This window comes from Hypanus sabinus, chromosome 11 (genome assembly GCF_030144855.1).
Source record: "Hypanus sabinus isolate sHypSab1 chromosome 11, sHypSab1.hap1, whole genome shotgun sequence".
Classification (NCBI taxonomy): domain Eukaryota; kingdom Metazoa; phylum Chordata; class Chondrichthyes; order Myliobatiformes; family Dasyatidae; genus Hypanus; species Hypanus sabinus.
This window is the reverse complement of record NC_082716.1, coordinates 21,259,240-21,279,023: the sequence shown is the minus strand read 5'-3', so window position 1 is coordinate 21,279,023 and position 19,784 is coordinate 21,259,240. Positions and strand designations below refer to the sequence as shown.

The window sequence follows — 19,784 nt, the reverse complement described above, 5'->3', positions numbered from 1 at the left end:
AAGGGACATCAGAGGTTGCACCATCTGATACTTGACTCCTCTGCTAAAGGAAACATCCTCTCCATGTCCACTCTATTGAGGCCTTTCAATATTCAATGGGTTTCAATGGCATCCTCTCTCATTCTTCTAAAGTCCAGTGAGTACAGACCCAGAGCCATTAAACATTCCTCATGTATTTACTCTCTCATTCCCGGGATCAATTTTGCGAACCTTCTCTGGATCCTCTCCAATGCCTTAGATAAGGGGTGCAAAACTGCTCACAATACTCCAAGTGCAGTCTGACCCTTACGGGGAGCAGGAAGGGGAACGGAACCACGATCAGAGCAGCATTAACGGTGTTGAATGACAGAGCAGTCACAAGAGGCTGTCTGGTCCATTTCTGCTCTTACTTTTGGATGTTGACGTGCAACAAGCTGCCAGAGGTGGCGGTAGAGACAGATACAATTAGAAAGTTTAAAATCGGACAGAAAAGGGAACGAGAGAGATGCAGGCCTAATACAAGAGAATGGGATTAGTGTAGGCAACAAGGTTGGTGCAGATGAGTTGGACTGACTATTTTGGTGCCACACAGCTCTACGACTCTAAATTGTGGCAGAGTGATTCAGAAGGACCTATGCCATTCCAGTGATAATTCAGAGCAGGACATCAAGTTAGGTTGCATAGCATAGAAACCATAGGACAATTTGGCCCAGAGGTGTACTACATGGATAGATCACAGTTGAAAGTAAATTTATTATCAAAATACACTTGTGTCACCATATACAACACTGAAATCCATTTTCTTGTGGACATTCACAGTAAATACGAAGAAACAACAAAATAATAATAATAAATAAATAAAGCAGAAAATATCAAGATCACGATTAGAAAAGTCCTTGAAAATTAGTGCATAGATTGTAGGAACAGTTGAGTGTTGGGGTGAATGATTGGGGTGCTTTGGTTCAAGAGCCTGATGGTTGAGGGGTAATAATTGTTCCTGAACCTGGAGGTTCTTGTACCTCTTTCTTGATGGCAGCAGCAAGAAGAGAGCATGACTTGGGTGGTGGGGGTCTCTGATGATGGACACTGCTTTTCCTGCAATAGCACTACATGTAGCTGTGCTCAATGATGGGGAGGGCTTTACCCGTGATGGTCTGGGCTGTATCTTTTTGTAGGCTTTTCCATTCAAGGGCATTGGTGTTTCCATGCCAGGGCGGGATGCAACCAATCATTATACTCTCCACTGCAAATCTACAGAAGTTTGTCAAAGTTTTAGATGATGTGTCAAATCTTTGCAAACTTCTAACACTGCCATGCTTTTGTCATAATAGCATTTATGTGCTGAACCCAGGACAAATCTTCTGAAATGCTAAGACCAAGGAACTCCAAATGATACCATCCCATATCACTGTTTCCCTTCGTTACATTTACACTAGAACCTCTGTACGTTACATGGAGAGGAAGAAGAACTCAGGGATTTGTGGAATGGAATTAATTGTGTCATAGACAAGGCCAAGTGCCTCTTCTGCACTACATAGTTTCTTGCTCATTTGATCCAACTGGTTTACACTCAGAAGATCCATCTCCCATCACTCTTCATCTCACACCACCTACCCAGCCCTTCCAGTGAGACTGGAGATCTGTCCTGAAGTTGGAGAACTGTTCAATGTGTGTGTGTGGGTGCATAGGAGGGAGGAAAGGGCCTCGTTCTGCTGTGATTATTTTGTTGTGTTTGCATTGTTCTCAGTATTGTGGGCATGCTATATTGGTGCTGGAATGTGCGCCGGTTTGCCTGCAGTCCATCCTTGGGTATGTTGGTTGTTAACACAAATTAATCATTTCACTGTATTTCCATGTAGGTATGACATAGGCCATTATAGCAGAATTAGGTCATTTGGACCATCGAGTCTACTCTATGGTAAGTAAATCTGAATCTATTCACCATAACTACTCTTTGCTAGAGAAGTTTGTACTCTAAGCACATCCTGATGAATAAAAAAGTACAAAAAGAAAAGCAATCCTTTGACTTAAAGGAATTGAACACATCACCTGATTCTTTTCCTTCTTGGATCTCTTTTAGACTTCCCCCCAAAACATTGGCCACCATCTTGGCAGTCTTTAATTCACCATCACTAGCACCCATGCCTTTCCAAATATATGTCTCCTGAGGTGTCTTCAGCACAAACGCATCATTGCTGTTGAGAGACTTGGCATCACTATTTACCTGCATATCATAGACATAAATAAATATTGAATGTTATAATGTACCAGCAACCCAAAGATGGGCAATAATTTCTTAAAATAAAGCCCCTTAAATAGATTCAAACCTTTTCAGCTTTCTTAACAACTAGATCAAATGGTTCAATTTAATATCAGAGAATGTACAACCTGAAATTTTTACTCTTCACAGACGTCCACAAAACAGGAAATCCAATAGAACGAATAACAAAACATCAAACCCCAAGGCCTTTCTCCCCCCCCACGCACAAGCGTCGACCCTCCCCCTTCCCCCACATGAACAGTAGAAGCACTGACCCCTACCCCTACTCAGCATCCTGGTATCTCAGACAGGCTCTCTTCCCCCCACCCATCGAGGAAGAGAGACGTCACCCCTGAAACACAAGAATGGAGACCAGAAACTCGCTGTTCCAATGTACATAGAAGGCCACTTAGCCCAAAGGGTCTATGCTGGCTGTCAGAGTTATCTTTGTGTGACTTATTTGCACGGGACTGCACAGTGACGGAAAGAGCATTAAATCATAAACACAAGAAATTCTGCAGCTGCTGGAAATCTTGAGCAACACACACAAAATTCTTGAGGAACTCAGAAGGTCGGGTAGTGTCTATGGAGAGGAATAAACAGTTGATGCTCGAGGCCGAGACCCTTGCTTGGGACTGGAAGAGGGAAGATACTAGAATAAGAAAGTGGGGGAGGGGAAGCAGTTTAAACAAGCAAGTGAGACCAGGACAGGGCGAAGACGGGTGGGCAGGGTAGTGGGAATAAAGTAAGAAGCTAGGAGGTGACAGGTGGAAGAGGTAAAGGACCACAGAAAGAGGGATCTGACAGGAGGAGACGGTGGACCATGGAAGAAAGGAAAGAAGGGAAACCAGAGGGAAGTGAGGAGAAGAGGAATGGGGAATGGAAAAAAATAGAGAAGGGGAGAACAAGGAGAGAGAAGAGAGAGCAGTGGCAGGACTGCACTGCTGGAGGTGCAGTCTGTCTCTGCCTTCAGCTCCAGGCTGAGACTTTTCTCACAGCCGCTGAGTGCCATGGCTCCCCCTTCCCCACCACGATTTTAAACTCCATTTCCATGCAGTGTCCCTGCCCCCATCATGGTCTTGGCTCAGGTCCCAGCTACCAACCGTTTGAACGGTGAGACAGGTGCTCAAACACCCCAACACGCTCGCCCCACCGAGCCAGCAGGGTTTTGCACTCAACCAGAGGAGATCAGGACGGCATCTGTTGAAGGCAGATGAGCTCCTAGCTCTGTCATTTGGGGACAGGCACACCGGCCACAGGTTGCCATTCCGGTGCAGGGCAGACCTCCAGCTTCTCAGGCCTTCTCCTCCTTTGCCCCATCCCAACCCAACAGCTCAAAACCAGCCTGGAGCAGATCTAACATCATTTAAAGGACACTCCAGCACGGAAATGGGCCCTTCTACCCATCTAGACTGTGCTGTACTATAATTCTGCCCAGTCCGATCAACCTGCACGCACTTCATAACCCTTCCGTCCATGTACTTTGACTGATCATCCTTACTTCCTTCCACACAGTTCACAGCGTTAGGATACGGGCACTTACTTGAGGCCGAGACCCTCGACTTCACTTACCTCAACGGCTCTGCAAGCTCCCGTTGAGCTCAGCCTGATGTGGAAAAGTCGCACTGGTGCCGCAGAGGTTTGGCCACCCTTCCTGGAGGTCCCTCCGAGGTGCACGATGACTGGTTTGTTTTTAAATATGCTCAGCAGGTGAGGAGGCTCCTGACCCTGAGTGACCCGCACCTAGGAGACAAGGAGAGGCCCCTTTCAGTAACAATAAACATGTTGGGGGAGAAAAGCTTTGGTTCCAACCTACAGCAAACAAGGCAGTGAACTCGGTGAGAAAGCACTGGGTTGCTCTTTGATCTGATGCAAGAAGCAGGAGATCATGTTCAAGTGAGAAAAAGAAAGACGAGCTTTACTTGCCAGATGTGCATCGAAACAAACATCATTTGCATTAAAGACCATAACAGCCAGTGCCAGCACATAACATGCCCTCAATTTACTAACCCGTACATTTTTTTTAAAATGAGGGAGGAAACCCACATGGTCATGTGGAAAACGTACAGATTCTTTATGGACAGTGGTGGGAATCGAACCCCCTATCCCTAGCTGCTACACTACCATGTCACAGTGGAAAGGAGGAGGTTGGGCAAAGGCCCTAATGAGTCCAGTCAGCTAATCCCACCCAAGTAAGATGGTGACTGTGAACCATGGCGATGTGTTGCATGTGGTGCTTACAAAGTCTGCAGCCTGGAGTTTCCCCTTAAGCAATGACCTTTTGAACCGTCTTAATGAACGAGTGATTTCCCACAACCTGTCGACTCACTTTTGAAGACTCTTCATCTCATGATCTCTTTATTTATGGCTTATTTATTTGTTATTACTATCTCTTTTGTATTTGCACAGTTTGTTGTCTTTTGCACAGTCCTGTAGGGTGTGATCTTTTATCAATTCTATTGTGTTTCTTTTGGATTTACGAAGTGTGCCCAGAAGAAAATGAATCTTGGGGTTGTATATGGTGACATACACGTACTTTGATAATAAGTTTACTTAGAACTTGAATTGCCCTCACTTCAGTGGAAGCATAGCAATGAAATTCCTAGCATGCATTTTAATGCAGGTGGAATGTTTTGGGAGGAAGAGTACTCAAGACAAGGCAAGACAGCAGCTGTACTTCATTAGGAGTTTGAAGAGATTTAGCATGTCAACAAATACACTCAAAAACTTCTATAGCTGTAACGTAGAGAGCATTCTGACTGGCTGCATCACTGTCTGGTATGGAGGGACTACCGCACAGGACCGAATGAAGCTGCAGAAGGTTGTAAATCTAGTCAGCAAAATCTTAGGTACTAGTCTACAAAGTACTCAGGACATCCTTAGGGAGCAGAAAGGCAGCGTCCATTATTAAGGACCTCCAGCACCCAGGGCATGCCCTTTTCTCACTGTCACCATCAGGTAGGAGGTACAGAAGCCTGAAGGCACACACTCAGTGATTCAGGAACAGCTTCTTCCCCTCTGCCATCCGATTCCTAACTGGACATTGAATCTTTGGACACTACCTCACTTTTTAAAAAAAATACAGTATTTCTGTTTTTGCACTTAAAAAAAATCTATTCAATCTAGGTAATTGATTTACTTATTTATTATATATTTTTTTCCCTCTGCTGGATTATGTATTGCATTGAACTGCTGCTGCTAAGTTAACAAATTTCACATCACACGCCGGTGATATAAACCTGATTCTGATTCACACAAGTTTTTAAGCAAGGATAGTTCCTGTGAACATTGGACATAGAACTTATGGAGAGATACAACATGCAGCCCATCGAAGGTGGCTGACCATCAAGCACTCATTTACTAATCCAAATGTATTACTTTGATTCTCTTCACTTACTCATCAAACCCCATCAAATTTGATCAAAACACACATAAAGTGCTAAAGGACCTCAGTTGGTCAGGCAGCATCCATGGAAACGAATAGAAAGTCGACATTTCCGGCAGACACCCTTCTTCAGGACTGAGAGGGAAATCACACTGGGGGAGCAGAGAGAGGGTTTCACTGAACACAAGTCAAAAGGAAGATTTAAACTTCTTCGGGGTAGGCATTCCTCGAAGACACTTTACAGTGAATCAGCAAATCATAAACAAGAGAAAGTCTGCAGACACTGGAAATCCAAAGCAGCACACACAAAATGCTGGAGGAACTCCGCAGGTCAGGCAGCATCTGTGAAAATGAATAGATAGTCAACGTTTTGGGCCAAAACCCTTCTTCAGGACTGATGTTCATCTACAGACTTGGGACAATTTACAATGGCCAATTAATGCACCAAGCTCCACGTCTTTGCCAGAGGAGAGAACTGATAGAATTTTATAAGATCACGAGTGGTATAGATTCTGGCTGTCTAACCTGTTCTTCTCCCTGAGGGAGGATGGCATGGTAGCATAGTGGTTAGCACAAAGCAGCAACCCCAGGTTCAGTTCCACTGCTGTCTGTAAGGAGTTTGTACGCTCTCCCCGTGACCACCTAGGTTTCCTCCAGGTGCTTTGGTTTCCTCCCACAGTCTAGAGACATGGCACATGGGAGTAACTGGGTGGTGAGGCCTTGATTGGCCAGAAGGGCCTGTAACCATGCAGAATCTCTAAGATAAAAAATGCCAAATACTAGCGAGCATGTACTTTCAACAGGAAGGGAACGTTTATCGGGGATATGTGGGGCAAGGTTTTTTAAAAACCCAGAGTGGTGGGAACCTGGAACACACTGCCAGCTGAGGTAGAAGAAGCAGATACAATAGTGTTGTTCAATAGGCTTTTTGATGGGCACATGAATATGCAGGAGATGGAGGAATATGGATCATGTGCTGGCAGGAGGGATTAATTTGGCATCACGATCATAATCAAGTTTTTTTATCACTGATGTATGTCATGAAGTTTATTGCTCTGTGGTAGCAGTTCAGTGCAATACATGAATATACTATAAGAAATATATATAATTAAATAAGTAGAGCAAAATGAGAAGTAATAGTGAGGCCATGTTCAGGGGTTCATTGTCCATTCAGAAATTGATGGTGGAGGGGAAGAAATTGTTCCTAAAATGTGGAGTGTGTGTCTTTGTGCTCCTGTACCTCTTTTCCGATGGTAGTATTGAGAAGAGGGCATGTCCTGGGCACTGCCTTTTGGAGGCATCACCTATTGAAGATGTGGTCAGTGGTGGGGAGGCTAATGCCATGATGGAGCTGGAAGAGTTTGCAAACCACTGGAGCTTTTACCAAATGTGTGCAGTGGCCCCCTCCTCACCAGACTGTGAGGCAACCAGGTAGACTATGGGTTGATGGGTCTGTTCTCTGTATGTTCCTCCAATGGCTTGGTGTGCATGGTCCAACTACCTTTGGTGCTCTGCATCCAAATAGAATCAACTTTACCAAAGGCAACACTACATAGACAAATCTATTTGTCTGAAATATATAGCTTCCATTTCAATTGCCAGAAGTGGAATACATTCAGAATTCATTATCACATGTATATTGGAACATACAGTGAAATGTGTCATTTGCGTCAACAACCAACACAACCCAAGGATGTGCTGGGGGCAGCTCACAAGTGTCGCCACACACCCCGCGCCAACATAGCATACCCACAATGCTCGGCAGAACACAACGAGCAACAGAACAACAACAACAACAACAAAACAACGAGCCCCTTTCCTCTCCCCCACCCACCTACATGGACAGTCCACCAACTCCATGACAGGCTTCGGCCTTAGCCACTGGGCCACAACTTCCAGACTTCCAATCGACCTTTGTGCCTCGAACTTCAGTTTCAACCCCCAGACTAGCTGATGACAGTTCCCCATTTTAAACGGTAATAAACAGAAATACATGAGTGAGAGGATAATTGATAGACATAACAAGGGTCAAAACATACCTGGACAGGCAAATCTTTCATCTGCTGATCAAGTTCAACTGCAAGGGCAGCCGATGTTCCACGTTCATCTGTTGTGGCCTTGCTGCCTTGCCTTAAAAAGTAAACAAACATTTTTTAAAAATATCCTGGCTAGCTCTCCTAGTCTGTCCAAAATTACCTCTTACGTGCTCATGAATGGAGGCTTACCAAATGTAAATTAAATGTTTCTCTGTGTCACCCGACTTGTAAGTGTACAGGATAAGGTAGCAGTCTCCACCGTAGAACTGCCCGTAAGATGAAGGGTCCACAGGCTCTTTCTTGAACCCCTCAATCCGCCAGATCTGCAGGAAGACAGTGAAGACATTTTCATGCTGGCCACCCACTCCAGAACCTCGTGCACAAAGGTACAAACTGTACTGCCAACTATTGACTTGTTACCTGGACCTTGCCCGACCCGTCATCCACCATGTTGTATTGTGCGGCCATGGCTGGCGATTCATGAAGCTTCTTGACATCAAAGGGGACGGATTTGATTTTGGCAACACTGCCAACAGTGTACACTTTCCCAAGCCCTTCGGTCTGGCCTACCACCTTCCAGTCGGAAAAGAACTGAGTGAACAATGGTGTCTCACCATTCTCTGCGAGAATTTCAATCTGTAAGAGAAGGAAAGAGTGGAGTTTCAGTTTATCACGGATTTAACCAAATCAACAAGTAGATTAACAATTATCCGTGTTCCACTGGGCCAAATAAGATGCAACTCAAGTAAGATCCTTCAGTACAGTGAGATAAACACAAAATATTCTGCAGATGCAGGAAGTCTTGAGAAACACACAAAAAGTGCTGAAGGAACTCCAAACTGCTACCGGAGGAAGATGCCTGCATTCTGATGGTCTCCCTCTCTCCCTCGATGCTGTCGGAGGATGGTGCCAGATTTGTGGGTTTTGGGCAAGGTTTATTGATGCGGTTTGTGGACTGGACTCTGTAGTTCACATTATGATGCGTTTCTGGCTTCAGTCACTCCTTTTTTTGTTGTGACTCACCAAAAATGCTGGAGGAACTCAGCAGGCCAGGTAGCCCCTATGGAAAGGCCAACTGTTGACTCTTTTCCAAGACGCTGCCTGGCCTGTTGAGTTCCTCCAGCATTTTGTGATTCCCAGCATCTGCAGACTTTCCCTTTTCTTGTTGCTATTTTGGGCGATCTTGAAACAGGGCAGCTTGCAGATTATGAACACTGAGCTGAACTGAATATGCTTGGGCTCTTTCCACTTCGTATTTTATTTTTTTTTTGCTTTTTGCCCTCCTTTTTGTTGTAGTTTGCAAAATTTGTTTTTTTTCTTGCATGTGTGGGGTGGGGGCGTTGACGCTGTTCTTTGACTGGCTCCGTGGTTTTCTTTGTTTTGTGACTGCGGAGACGAATCTCAGGGTTGTATACTTTGATAATAAATGTGTATTAAATCTTTGAAGTCAGGCAATAGCGATGGAGGGGAATAAACAGTCAACGCTTTGAGCCAAGGCCCTTCAGCATCATAGATGCTGCCTGACTTGCTGAGCTTCCCCAGCATTTTATGCATGTTACTCAAGAGTTTTAGCATCTCCAGAATTCCTTGTGTGTAATGTTTTAGGTTTTTTTTTAAACAGTAGAATAATCGAGGGAGTGGACATTACTTCTGAGCCAGAGCCACACCACCCCCTCTACCTACCTTCCTATCCCTCTGATATAACATGTAACCTTGGACGTTCAGCTCCCCAACTGCAACCATCCTTCAGCCACAATATCATTCCTGACGAACTGTAATAGCACAACAAGATCATCCACCTCATTTCTTCTACTCCGTGCTTTGAGATATAACACTTTGAGTACTGTATTTGCAACGCTTTTTGATTCTGCATCCCTAATGCACTTGCTGGCTGCAATTATGTCCTATCATCTGCCTACCCTTCCTGACAGTCTGACTGCATGCAAGCTTTGCCTTTTTACCTTCCATCTCCACCTTATCCTGAGTCCCTTCACTCTGGTTCCCATCTCCTGCCAAATTAGTTAAAACCCTCCCCAACAACTCTAACAAACCTAACCATGAGAATATTGGTTCCCCTCGGGTTGAGGTGCAACCCTTCACTTTTGTACAGGTCATACCTCCCCGGAAAAAATACCAATGATCCAAAAACCTGAAGCCCTGCACCCCTCCCCCCCCCCCACCGCACCAGCTTCTCAGCCACGCATTTATCTGCCAAATCATCCTGTTTCTACCCTCACTGGTGTGTGACACAGTCAGCAACCCAGAAATTACTGCCCTGGAGGTCCTGCTTCTCAGCTTTCTGCCTAGATCTCTAAATTCTCTCTTCAGGACCTCCTTGCTTTTTCTTCCTATGTCATTGGTATCAACTCATACCAAGACGTCTGGCTGCTCTCCCTTCCAAAATGCTGTGGACGCGATCTGAGATGACATATTGGAAGTCTTATTATGGGTTGAGGTGGAAAGAACCAAAGTAACTGTGGCACGGTACTGTATTGTGGAGGCACGATCTGCCACAAACAAACCCTGTTTTGGAATGGGGAACTTCAAAACAGGCAAAAAGCTCCTTGTTTGCTTTCACCAAGACCCCTGCTACTGTTTTCAGTTTTGGTAAACGATCCCTCACCCAACCTTGCGCAATATAGCTAGTCCATGCACCTCTGGCTGTTTGAAGGACAAATACTCTTAAACACAAATGTTGGCACATAACACAGTTACTGTAGCTTTGATCTGCGTATCTAACCAGTGGATCAACATTAAATACAAGAAAAAAGAGCAAAAGTTAAGGAGACAAATTTCACACAGCGGTTTGATAGATCATGCATGCTGACTCACACACACATCTACCCAATGACCACAGTTATATGGAAATAACTTCATCTGAAAGAAGAAATGTGCCCTTGCAGAATTCAATGCCGGAAATGGGTAGCTGTACAAAAACGTATATCCACAACAAACAGAGCGAGAAGAAGTGAGACTGAAAGATTTATCTCCAGTACATCCACCCATGAGTTACCAGACGTTGAAACTAAATTAAATGGACCAGAATGCATGGACATCAAAAGTGTGATGTCAGATTCGACCCCACCATTAACCTGCGTTTGGGGATTAATCTGCTGGTGAACTTTCTGGAGTCTGTCCATGTTGAATCATTTGATAGTTTATGGGATGCCGTTTTAAGGTGTTCTCTTATTCACTTTCAGTGGAACATGGCATAACAGATTCTGAGAGGTGGGGAAAGGGGGAAAAACATTTTTTTAAATTATTTATCCTTTTATATTTCCACAGGACTACCAAGCAGTTAGGGCGGATGAGGAGAAACATATAAAGAAATTCCTCTACAATGATTACTCCCCATTAGTAAGTAAGATAACACGACAGCTAAATAGAATGAGGTAGTTTTCTATTAAAGTGCGCGCTTGACTGAGATTTAATTATGGTCACTGAAGTCCAACTTTAGCCACAGTAACCTGATCAAAAACTACTTAAGGAAAGAATTGATTGGAGAGGTTGTGGACTCCATTTGGGACACTTTAGGGTTCACGTTGTACACGTTCCTGGATGCTGGTTACTCTTTTGTCTTTGCTGCTTTTGGATGGCTTGATCAGGGCAGTCGAAGAAAGCTTTGCCCTGCAGCCTGCAATGGGCTTCTGGTGGCATGCTGAACTAGACGAAACTGAATAATACTGTAGTTCAACATTTAATATTCTCGGCCCTTTTTGCCATTTGCACAATTAGTTCTTTTCTCACGCTTTGGGTGTGTGTTGTTGAACGGGTTCCATGGTATTTTGTTGTTCCATGGCTGCCTTCAGGAGAATGCATCTCAGAGTTGTATATGGTATACATACCTTGGTAATAAATGTACTTTGAATCTTTGACTCCTACTTTTATATTTAAAGTAAGAGGTTCACGATCCTTTTGCAAATGATCCTCATTTTTGAGGACTGTACAACTCATGTTCTCAATATTATTTATTATTATTAGCTCTCTGTAATTGCTCAGTTTGACTTCTAATGCATGTTGTTTGTCTGTCGGTCTTAGGAGTTTTTCATTCATCCTTTCATGTTTATATGCACCTACTGTGAATGCCCGCAAGAAAATTAATCTGAAGGTAGTATATGGTGATATGTAGCAGGTACTTTGTTAATAAATTCACTTTGAATCATATATGGCCTCTTCCTTTTGATGCAGGAAATGATAAAACATTTCTACAGTTGCAGTCACATACCATTAGCACCAATTGAAGAATGAAATGCTGGAAAGTTGTCATTTACCTGTGTATTTTTTGAATATCCTTGTTTGTTAATGAAGAACTCGCATGTTTCAAATCCAACCTTCCGTTCAGACTTGCTAGCAGATTTTCCTGAGGAGAGAAATACCTGTTTATCTATGAGCTCTAGGGTACTTAATCCAAATTACATCTGACTCACCATTTATGAAGCCATTACCCCTGAAAGCAGGGGTTCACAACCTTTTTCATGCCACAGACCCCTGCCCTAAATGCCAGCGTGACTAATCGCCTCAACAGACTCAGACCTCTTGCCAAAACATCAGCAAAAAAATTCAAAAAGGATCCTCTGCATGTTACACAAGAACAATCATGTTAAAATCGGTGAAAATTAATGGGAGTTAGCTTTTCTTTTGCTGCCTCTTGTTAGATATCGTACAGCATATAATTAGATGTCATTTAAAACTTCTGAAGTAGACCACATGCACTGTAATGAAAATTCAATTTGCCGCACACAGCCTGTTCCTTACGAGTAGCACCATTTCAGAAGCATAAATCATAAATCATGAACTGTCTTGCAACGCCTCCAGTTTCACCTTTAAAAGCTTTGGTTATCTGCATTTAGAATATTGTTTTCAGATCTGATCATATCTATTTCCTCGCTATTTCCTTTCTTCTCTTCTGTACTTACACGGTATGCCGTCTTTTGCACATTGCTTGTTTCTCCGCTCTGTTTGACACGGTCTTTCATTGATACTATTGTGTTTCTTATATTTACTGAGTTTGCCCACAAGAAAATGAATCTCAGGGTTGTACATAGTGACATATATAGAATATGGAAGACAGGCCATTCGGCCCACAATGTTGTGCTGAGCCAGCTAAAAAGCAAATCAGAAACACCAATCCCTCCTGCCTACACAATGCCCATATGCCTCCATCTTCCTCACATCCATGTGCCTGTCCAAACGCCTCGTAAAAGCCTCCACCGCCACACCAGGCAGCACATTCCAGGCAACCACCACTCGCTGAGTTAAAAAGCTTGCCCCTCACATCCTCCTGAACTGACTTTGACAAGAAATTTACTTTGAACTTTGTTTTAGGAAGGATGTGGATGCTTTGGAGATGGTGCAGAGGAGATTTACTAAGATGCTGCCTCACTTAGAGGAGAGGTTGTAAACTTCTTTGTAGAGCGGCGAACACTGAGGGGAGATTTTATAAAATTATGAGAGGCACAGCTGGATACCCAGTGTCTTTGTTCCAGAATTAAAATGTAATTATTGTTGCACTAATTATTACCATGTACGTACACTGCTTACTCCGTGAACTTCATGCTAACAAACAATTTCATGGCACCCTGGTGCCTCAGGACTCACACCACCAAGTTCAAGAACATTTACTACCCCTCAACCATCAGGCCTTTGAACAAAAGGGGATCACTACACTCATTCTACTTATGGTGTTCCCACAACCAACAGTCTCACCTTAAGGACATACAAAATGCTGGAAAAACTCAACAGGCAACATTTCAGGCCAAGAACATTCATTCTCAGTCTGAAGCATCAACTGTTCATTCCCCTCCATAGATAGTGACTGACCTGAATTTTTCCAGCATTTTGTTTGTGTTATTGGAGGATCTTAACAGGTCAGGCAGCATTTATGGAGGAAACTAGACAGTCAATCAATAAGACCTTCACCTGGGGTGAAGGGTCTTGACCCAAAATGTCGAACATCCATTTCCCTCCATAGATGCTGCCTGCTGAGTTCCTCTGGCAACTTGTGTTGCTCTACATTCCATAAATTGCAGTCTCTTGTGTCTCCTTGGTGACAATTGCCTCATCATCAGATTAAATTGTAAATCATTGAAATCAATTCAAATAAAAACATTAAACTATTTCTTAATTGGGACAAGTAACAATGACTTGGATAACATTGCCTTAAATAAACAGGGTACACTGCGTACATCTTGTAGATAAGGATAGGTATGATCTATACCTGGCTCACCTAGGGAGGACTGGACCGTGGGATCCAGTGAGTCCACATCCAGCGCCCACAGGTACAGAACACACTGAGGCAATTGTGGCTTTCGGCACACCTACAAGCTCGCCCTCGGAGTGACCGTGTCAATATATTTGCAGGCGTGAGCAGAGACCGCACCAGGATATGGTGCCACAGTGGTTAGCTCAACACTATCACAGCTCACAGTTCCGAGTTCAATCCCAGTTCAATTCCAGCGCTTGCTGGAGTGGCACTGCTTGAAGGACCAGACGCTCTATCACTAAAACTCTCCATTTCCATTATACCTCCATCACATGCGAAGCCTGATCCAGCCAAGCAATGATTCCCCAGGTAGAAGCTTTTAACTGAACTCACAGATAGGACACTAAAAAGAGTCATAAAGCACGTTGACCATTCAGCCAGTCTAGTCAATGCCAGTCAATTCTGAACCATTTACCTCCACCCAGCCCATGGCCCTCCATACTTCTCTCATCCATGTACCTATCCAAACTTCTTACAATTGAACCTGCATCCACCACTTCCACTGGCAACTCGTTTCACACTTACACCACCCTCTGAGTGAAGTTCCTCCAACAGTTTCCCCTTACATATTTCACACACCCCCTTAAACCTATGGCCTCTAGTTCTAGTTTCCCCCAACCTCAATGGAAAAAGCCTGCTTGCATTCACTCTATCTATACCCTTCATAATTTTGTATACCTCTATCAAATCTCCCCTCATTCTCCTGCGCTCCAGGGAATAAAGACCTAACCAATTCAACCTTTCTCTTTAACTCAGGTCCTGAAGTCCTGACAACATCCTTGTAAATTTTCCCTGCACTTGTCTAGTTTACTGATATCTTTCTAGTAGGTAGGTGACCAGAACTGCACATAGTACTCTGAATTCAGCCTCAGTGATGTCTTGTACAACTTCAACATAACATCCCAACCCCAGTAATGCCCCCCACTCTCCCTCTCCTTCACCTTTCCCTTTCTCACCTTATCTCCTTGCCTGCCTATCACCTCCCTCTGGTGTTCCTCCCCCTCCCCTTTTCCCTCTTCCATGGCCTTTTGTCTCTTTCATCAACTTACTTCCCACCTCTTTACTTCATCCCTCCCCCTCCAGGTTTCACCTATCACCTTGTGTTTCTCTCTCCACTCCCCCCACTTTTTAAATCTACTCAGCTTTTTTCTCCAGTCCCACCACGTCACCTGTATACTTTTCCCAGATGCTGCATGGCCTGCTGAGTTCCTCTAGCATTTTGTGTGTGTTGCTCGGATTTCCAACTCCTGCACTCAGTGCCTTGATTTATAAAGGCCAACGTGCCAAAAGCTCACAGTTGGACCCTATCTACCTGTGACACCATTTTTAAGGAGTTACCAATCTGTAATCCAAGCATGCTTGCTCCCAATTATACCCTTGCGTACCAGTGCACACAGAGATAAACTGGAGCCAAGATTACAACCACAAATATCAAGCAGAAACAAAAGTCACAGCTCATATAATTATGGAGTGCCTTTGGTCTATGACACAAGGCTGCTTTGAATCCACAGGGACCATGTCTATTTACCACTTGTGCTTCAGGAAGAAACAGTAAGTTGTACATCTTATCAAATTCATCTAAGCCCGACACTTGTTTCTGGAGAGAGATTGTCACTCAAGGTTTTTAAATCAACAGGAACGTGTCTGAATGCAGTACAAAAAAAACCAAACATTGCAGTTAAAAAGCCGCTTTTTTGTCAACTTTCTTCTTCTTAAGCAGCCCCTGGGAATGGAGGATGCCAGCCCTACACCACAGAACAGCGGAGATTACAGACTTGGTCTGGAACAGATCCAAGAATCACACTGAATGGAGAGTTACTCTGTTGGGAAACCCTCAGTACAAGCCTTGCAGAATGGTGGACTGACATACAAGAAACTCCTGGGGACTTGGTGAAACACAGAAGAACAACAGGTCGGATACACAGGATGATTAACAGACAGCCTCACAATTAGCCGGTAAAATTATTGTGTCTAATCCAAAACTCTGTATCCAAACTGATTTAAAATCTAAGTTATCAAATAGGAGAGGATGTAACTAGTGACGTATGGAACACTCAACTACCAGAGTCGTGCCCCATGACAAGCCTTAACTATCTTTGTGAATCATGTTTATTATCACCGGCATGGGTCATGAAATGTGCTGTTTTGCAGCAGCAGTACAGTGCAATACATAGAATATACCAAAAATTACAGTAAGAAATGTGCATTAAATAAATAGTGCACAAAGACAGCAGAAATAGTTCATGGGTTCATCGTCCATTCAGGGACCTGATGGCGGAGTGGGAGAAGGTGTTCCTAATGCTGAGTGTGTGTCTTTAGGCTCCTGTACCACCTCCCTGATGGTAGCAATGGGAAGACGGCATGACATCGGGATACCAGTGGGAATTTACTTCAATTGCCCTTGTCAGATGCCCAGTATCCACTGATAACTGTGATGTTTTCTTTTACATTTCTTTTTCATGCAGTCTGCACCTGAAAGCCAGGATAAGATTTAAACTTTGGTTCCTCATAAGCAGTCCCTTGGAATTTGGCATCAAGCAGCTGGTAACAGTTGGACCTAGGGCCTAGGGGCAGAGGTACCTGAACCTCAACCACAGTCAGGTTCCTTCAGGCTTGATAGCAGGGTTCTGGTGAATGTTGGTGAATACAGCGACTTTGGGGGTACAAGGACATCAATCCCCAAAACTGGGAACACAGTTAGACAGGGTAGAGATGAGAGCCTATAGCATGCTTACTTTCATCAGCTGAGGAACTAAGTACAAGAGATGGGATATCGTACAGTACCATGCCAAAGTCTTATGCACTCCAGATTTTTTATATTGTTTCAAATAGCATGTCCTCCACAGAGCCCTGATCTCAACATCACTGTCTGGGATTACCTGGAGAGACAGAAGCAAGTGAGACAGCAGAAGTCTGCGGAAGAACTGTGGCAAGTTCTCCAAGATACTTGGAATAGCCTACCAGCCAATTTTCTTATAAAACTGCACAACAGCGTACCTAAGAGATTTGATGCAGTTTTAAAGGCAAAGGGTGGTGACACCAAATATTGATTTGACTTCATTTTTTTTTACTGTTCACTGCTCTTTATATTAAAGTTTTTGATATTTAGAAACTTTACGTTTCATAATTTTTGAAAGCATCTTCACTTTACAGAATTGTGTTACATGTGTCTAAGACTTTTGCTCAGCACTGTACCACTGTTGTACAAAATATTGGTTAGGCTGCAATTGGAAGATAAAGATTAGCTTTATTTGCCACATGTACATTGAAATGTAGGCCTCCGTTAGTCTCGATAGACCACGGATTTGCACCTTGGAAAGTTTCCAGGACGCAAGCCTGGGCAAGGTTTTTTTTAATGGAAGACCAGCAGTTGCCCAAGCTGCACGTCTCCCCTCTCTACACCACCGATGTTGTCCAAAGGAAGGGCATTAGACATTGAAATATCAAAATGCTCAATGAAAAGCATCATTTGCGTCAACGGCCAACACAATCTGATAAAGTGTGGAAGCAGCCCACAATTGTCACTGTGCTTCAGGCACCAACATAGCCTGCCCTCAGCTTACTAACTCTGACTCGTACGTCTTTGAAATGTGGGAGGAAACGTGAGCACCCGGAGGAAACCCACACGGTCATGGGGAGAATGTGCAGACAGTGGCAGGATTGGGTCGCTGATGGCTGGCACTGTAAAACACTACACTATAGTGCCACCTTGAAGTGTTAGAGTATTGTGTAAAGATCCAGTCACCAGAGCGTAGGAAGGACGTGATTAAACTAGAGGGTACAGAAAAGAATCTCAAGGACATTGCCTGGACTTAACAGCCTAAGTTAGCAGGAGAGATTGGATAGGCTGGAACTTCAGTCTCCGGAACAAAAGAGGTCAAGTGTTGATGCAATAGAGAAACAAAAAAAAAAAAAGAGGCATTTTGACAGATACTGGAATAAGCAAGACATATGTACTTAATGTATACAAGTTGTATTGATACTGGGAGACAAAGACTAAACTATGCTTCCTGTGCTGTAAAGCCATGACTCTTGCAGACGGCACATCTCTCCCACCTCACGTGCCCAAATCCCACTAATTTCAGTTTTAAGAGGGCTCAGAAGTCACACCTGGCCAGAACTGCTTGAAGGTCAAAGTCAGTTGCTCTCACCACACCTCTGGAATTCATTTGAGGACCAGGGTTGCTATGATATTTGGGGGTGTGTGTGTGGCTGTGTGATAATGGCTGGCAGGAAACCGAGCACTGTGAGCAGATTCTGGTGTGGGGAAGTGATGCTTGACAGCACCAAAATGGTAACTTTCCACTTAGGTAATTGGATGAAAGCATAAGGTTGGATGTCAGAGGGTGTTTTTTTTTAAATCCAGAGAGAGGTGAGTGTGTGAAATGCACTACCAGGAGTGGTGGTAGAGGCAGATGTTTGAAAGAAAACTAGAAGGTTGAGTAGGAGGGAAGAGTTAGATTTTCTCTCTTTTCACTGTGAATGCCTGCAAGAAAATGAACCTCAAGGTAGTATATGGTGACATTAACATACCTTGGTAATAAATTTACTTCAAACTTTAAAGTAGGTTAATATGATGACACAACATCAATTGTCCAACTGTACTGTACTGTTCTATCAGCTCATCAGTTTTCTAGGTTTGTAACTGTAACTCTAGATTCCACATTGTCCTTTCTTTACTTTGTACTACCTCAATGCTCTGTGTGATCTGTATGAACATGCAGGACAATTTTTTTCCCTCTGTACCTCAGTATATGTGACAATAATAAGCCAATTTAATTTGATTTGCAAGGCTTCCTGTAAAATCATACAATTGCAGGCCCTCACTAGCCAATATTTAAGAACAAAAGGTTTCAATTAACACCCTTCACTGTGGTTTTTTGAAAATGTCCCACTCAAAAATCACTGAAATAAGGGTAACGTCTGTTGCTGAGAGATGGTTAAAATACAATAGGTAGATGAATTCAAAAAATACAAATGTGACATAGGATCAGAAAATGTTGAATCCTTGTGGGCTGAGTTAACAAACTGCAAGGGAAAAAGGACCCTGATGGCAATTATATACAGGCCTACAAACAGTAGCTGGGATGTGGATTACAGAATACAATGGAAATGGAAATGGTATGTCAAAAGGGCAATGTTGTAGGTTGATTGGGAAAATTCAGTTGATGCTAGGTCACAAGAGAGAATTTTTGGAATGCCTATGGGATGGATTTTTAGAGTAGCTTGTTGTTGAACCTACTGGGGGATCACCTATACTGAATTGGGTGTTATGTAATGAACTGGAAGCGATAAGGGAGCTTAAGGTAAAGGAACCTTTAGGAGACAATGATCACGATATGACCGAGTTCAACTTGAAATTTGATAGGGAGAAAGTAAAGTCTGACACAGGTATTTCAGTGGAGTAAAGGAAATTACAGTAGCATGAGAGAGGAGTTGACCAAAGTAAATTAGAAGGAGATGCTGGCAGAGCAGCAATGGTGTGAACTTCTGGGAAGGTGCAGGCTAGATGTATTCCAAAAATGAAGAAATATTCAATTGGCAAAAATAGTACAACCATAGCTAACAAGGGAAGACAAAGCTAATGTAAAAGTAAAAGAGAGGGCATACAAAAAAAGCAAAAATTAGAACATCCTAAAGGTTAACATGCGGGTTGAGTCGGTGGTGAGGAAGGCAAATGCAATGTTAGCATTCGTTTCAAGAGGTCTGGAATGTAAGAGCAAGGATGTGATGCCAAGGCTAAAAAGAGCAGTGGTGAGACCTCACCTTGAGTATTTTGAAGAGTTTTGGGCTCCTCATTTAAGAAAAGATCTGCTGACAGTGGAGAGGGTTCAGAGGAGATTCATAGTGATGATTCTAGGA

General features: G+C 43.4%; 1 protein-coding gene across 1 annotated transcript in view; it reads right to left on the bottom strand.

Moving 5' to 3' along the window:
* The window catches only part of LOC132401750 (scinderin-like), a 42,772-nt gene that overhangs the window by 5,283 nt on the left and 17,705 nt on the right, over positions 1-19,784 (bottom strand). The window contains exons 8-13 of the mRNA XM_059983916.1: positions 11,932-12,020; positions 8,081-8,296; positions 7,850-7,983; positions 7,664-7,754; positions 3,812-3,982; positions 2,029-2,203 (exon numbers count right to left, since the gene is read on the bottom strand). Coding sequence (XP_059839899.1) covers positions 2,029-2,203; positions 3,812-3,982; positions 7,664-7,754; positions 7,850-7,983; positions 8,081-8,296; positions 11,932-12,020 — 876 coding nt within the window. The remainder of the gene's footprint in view (positions 1-2,028; positions 2,204-3,811; positions 3,983-7,663; positions 7,755-7,849; positions 7,984-8,080; positions 8,297-11,931; positions 12,021-19,784) is intronic.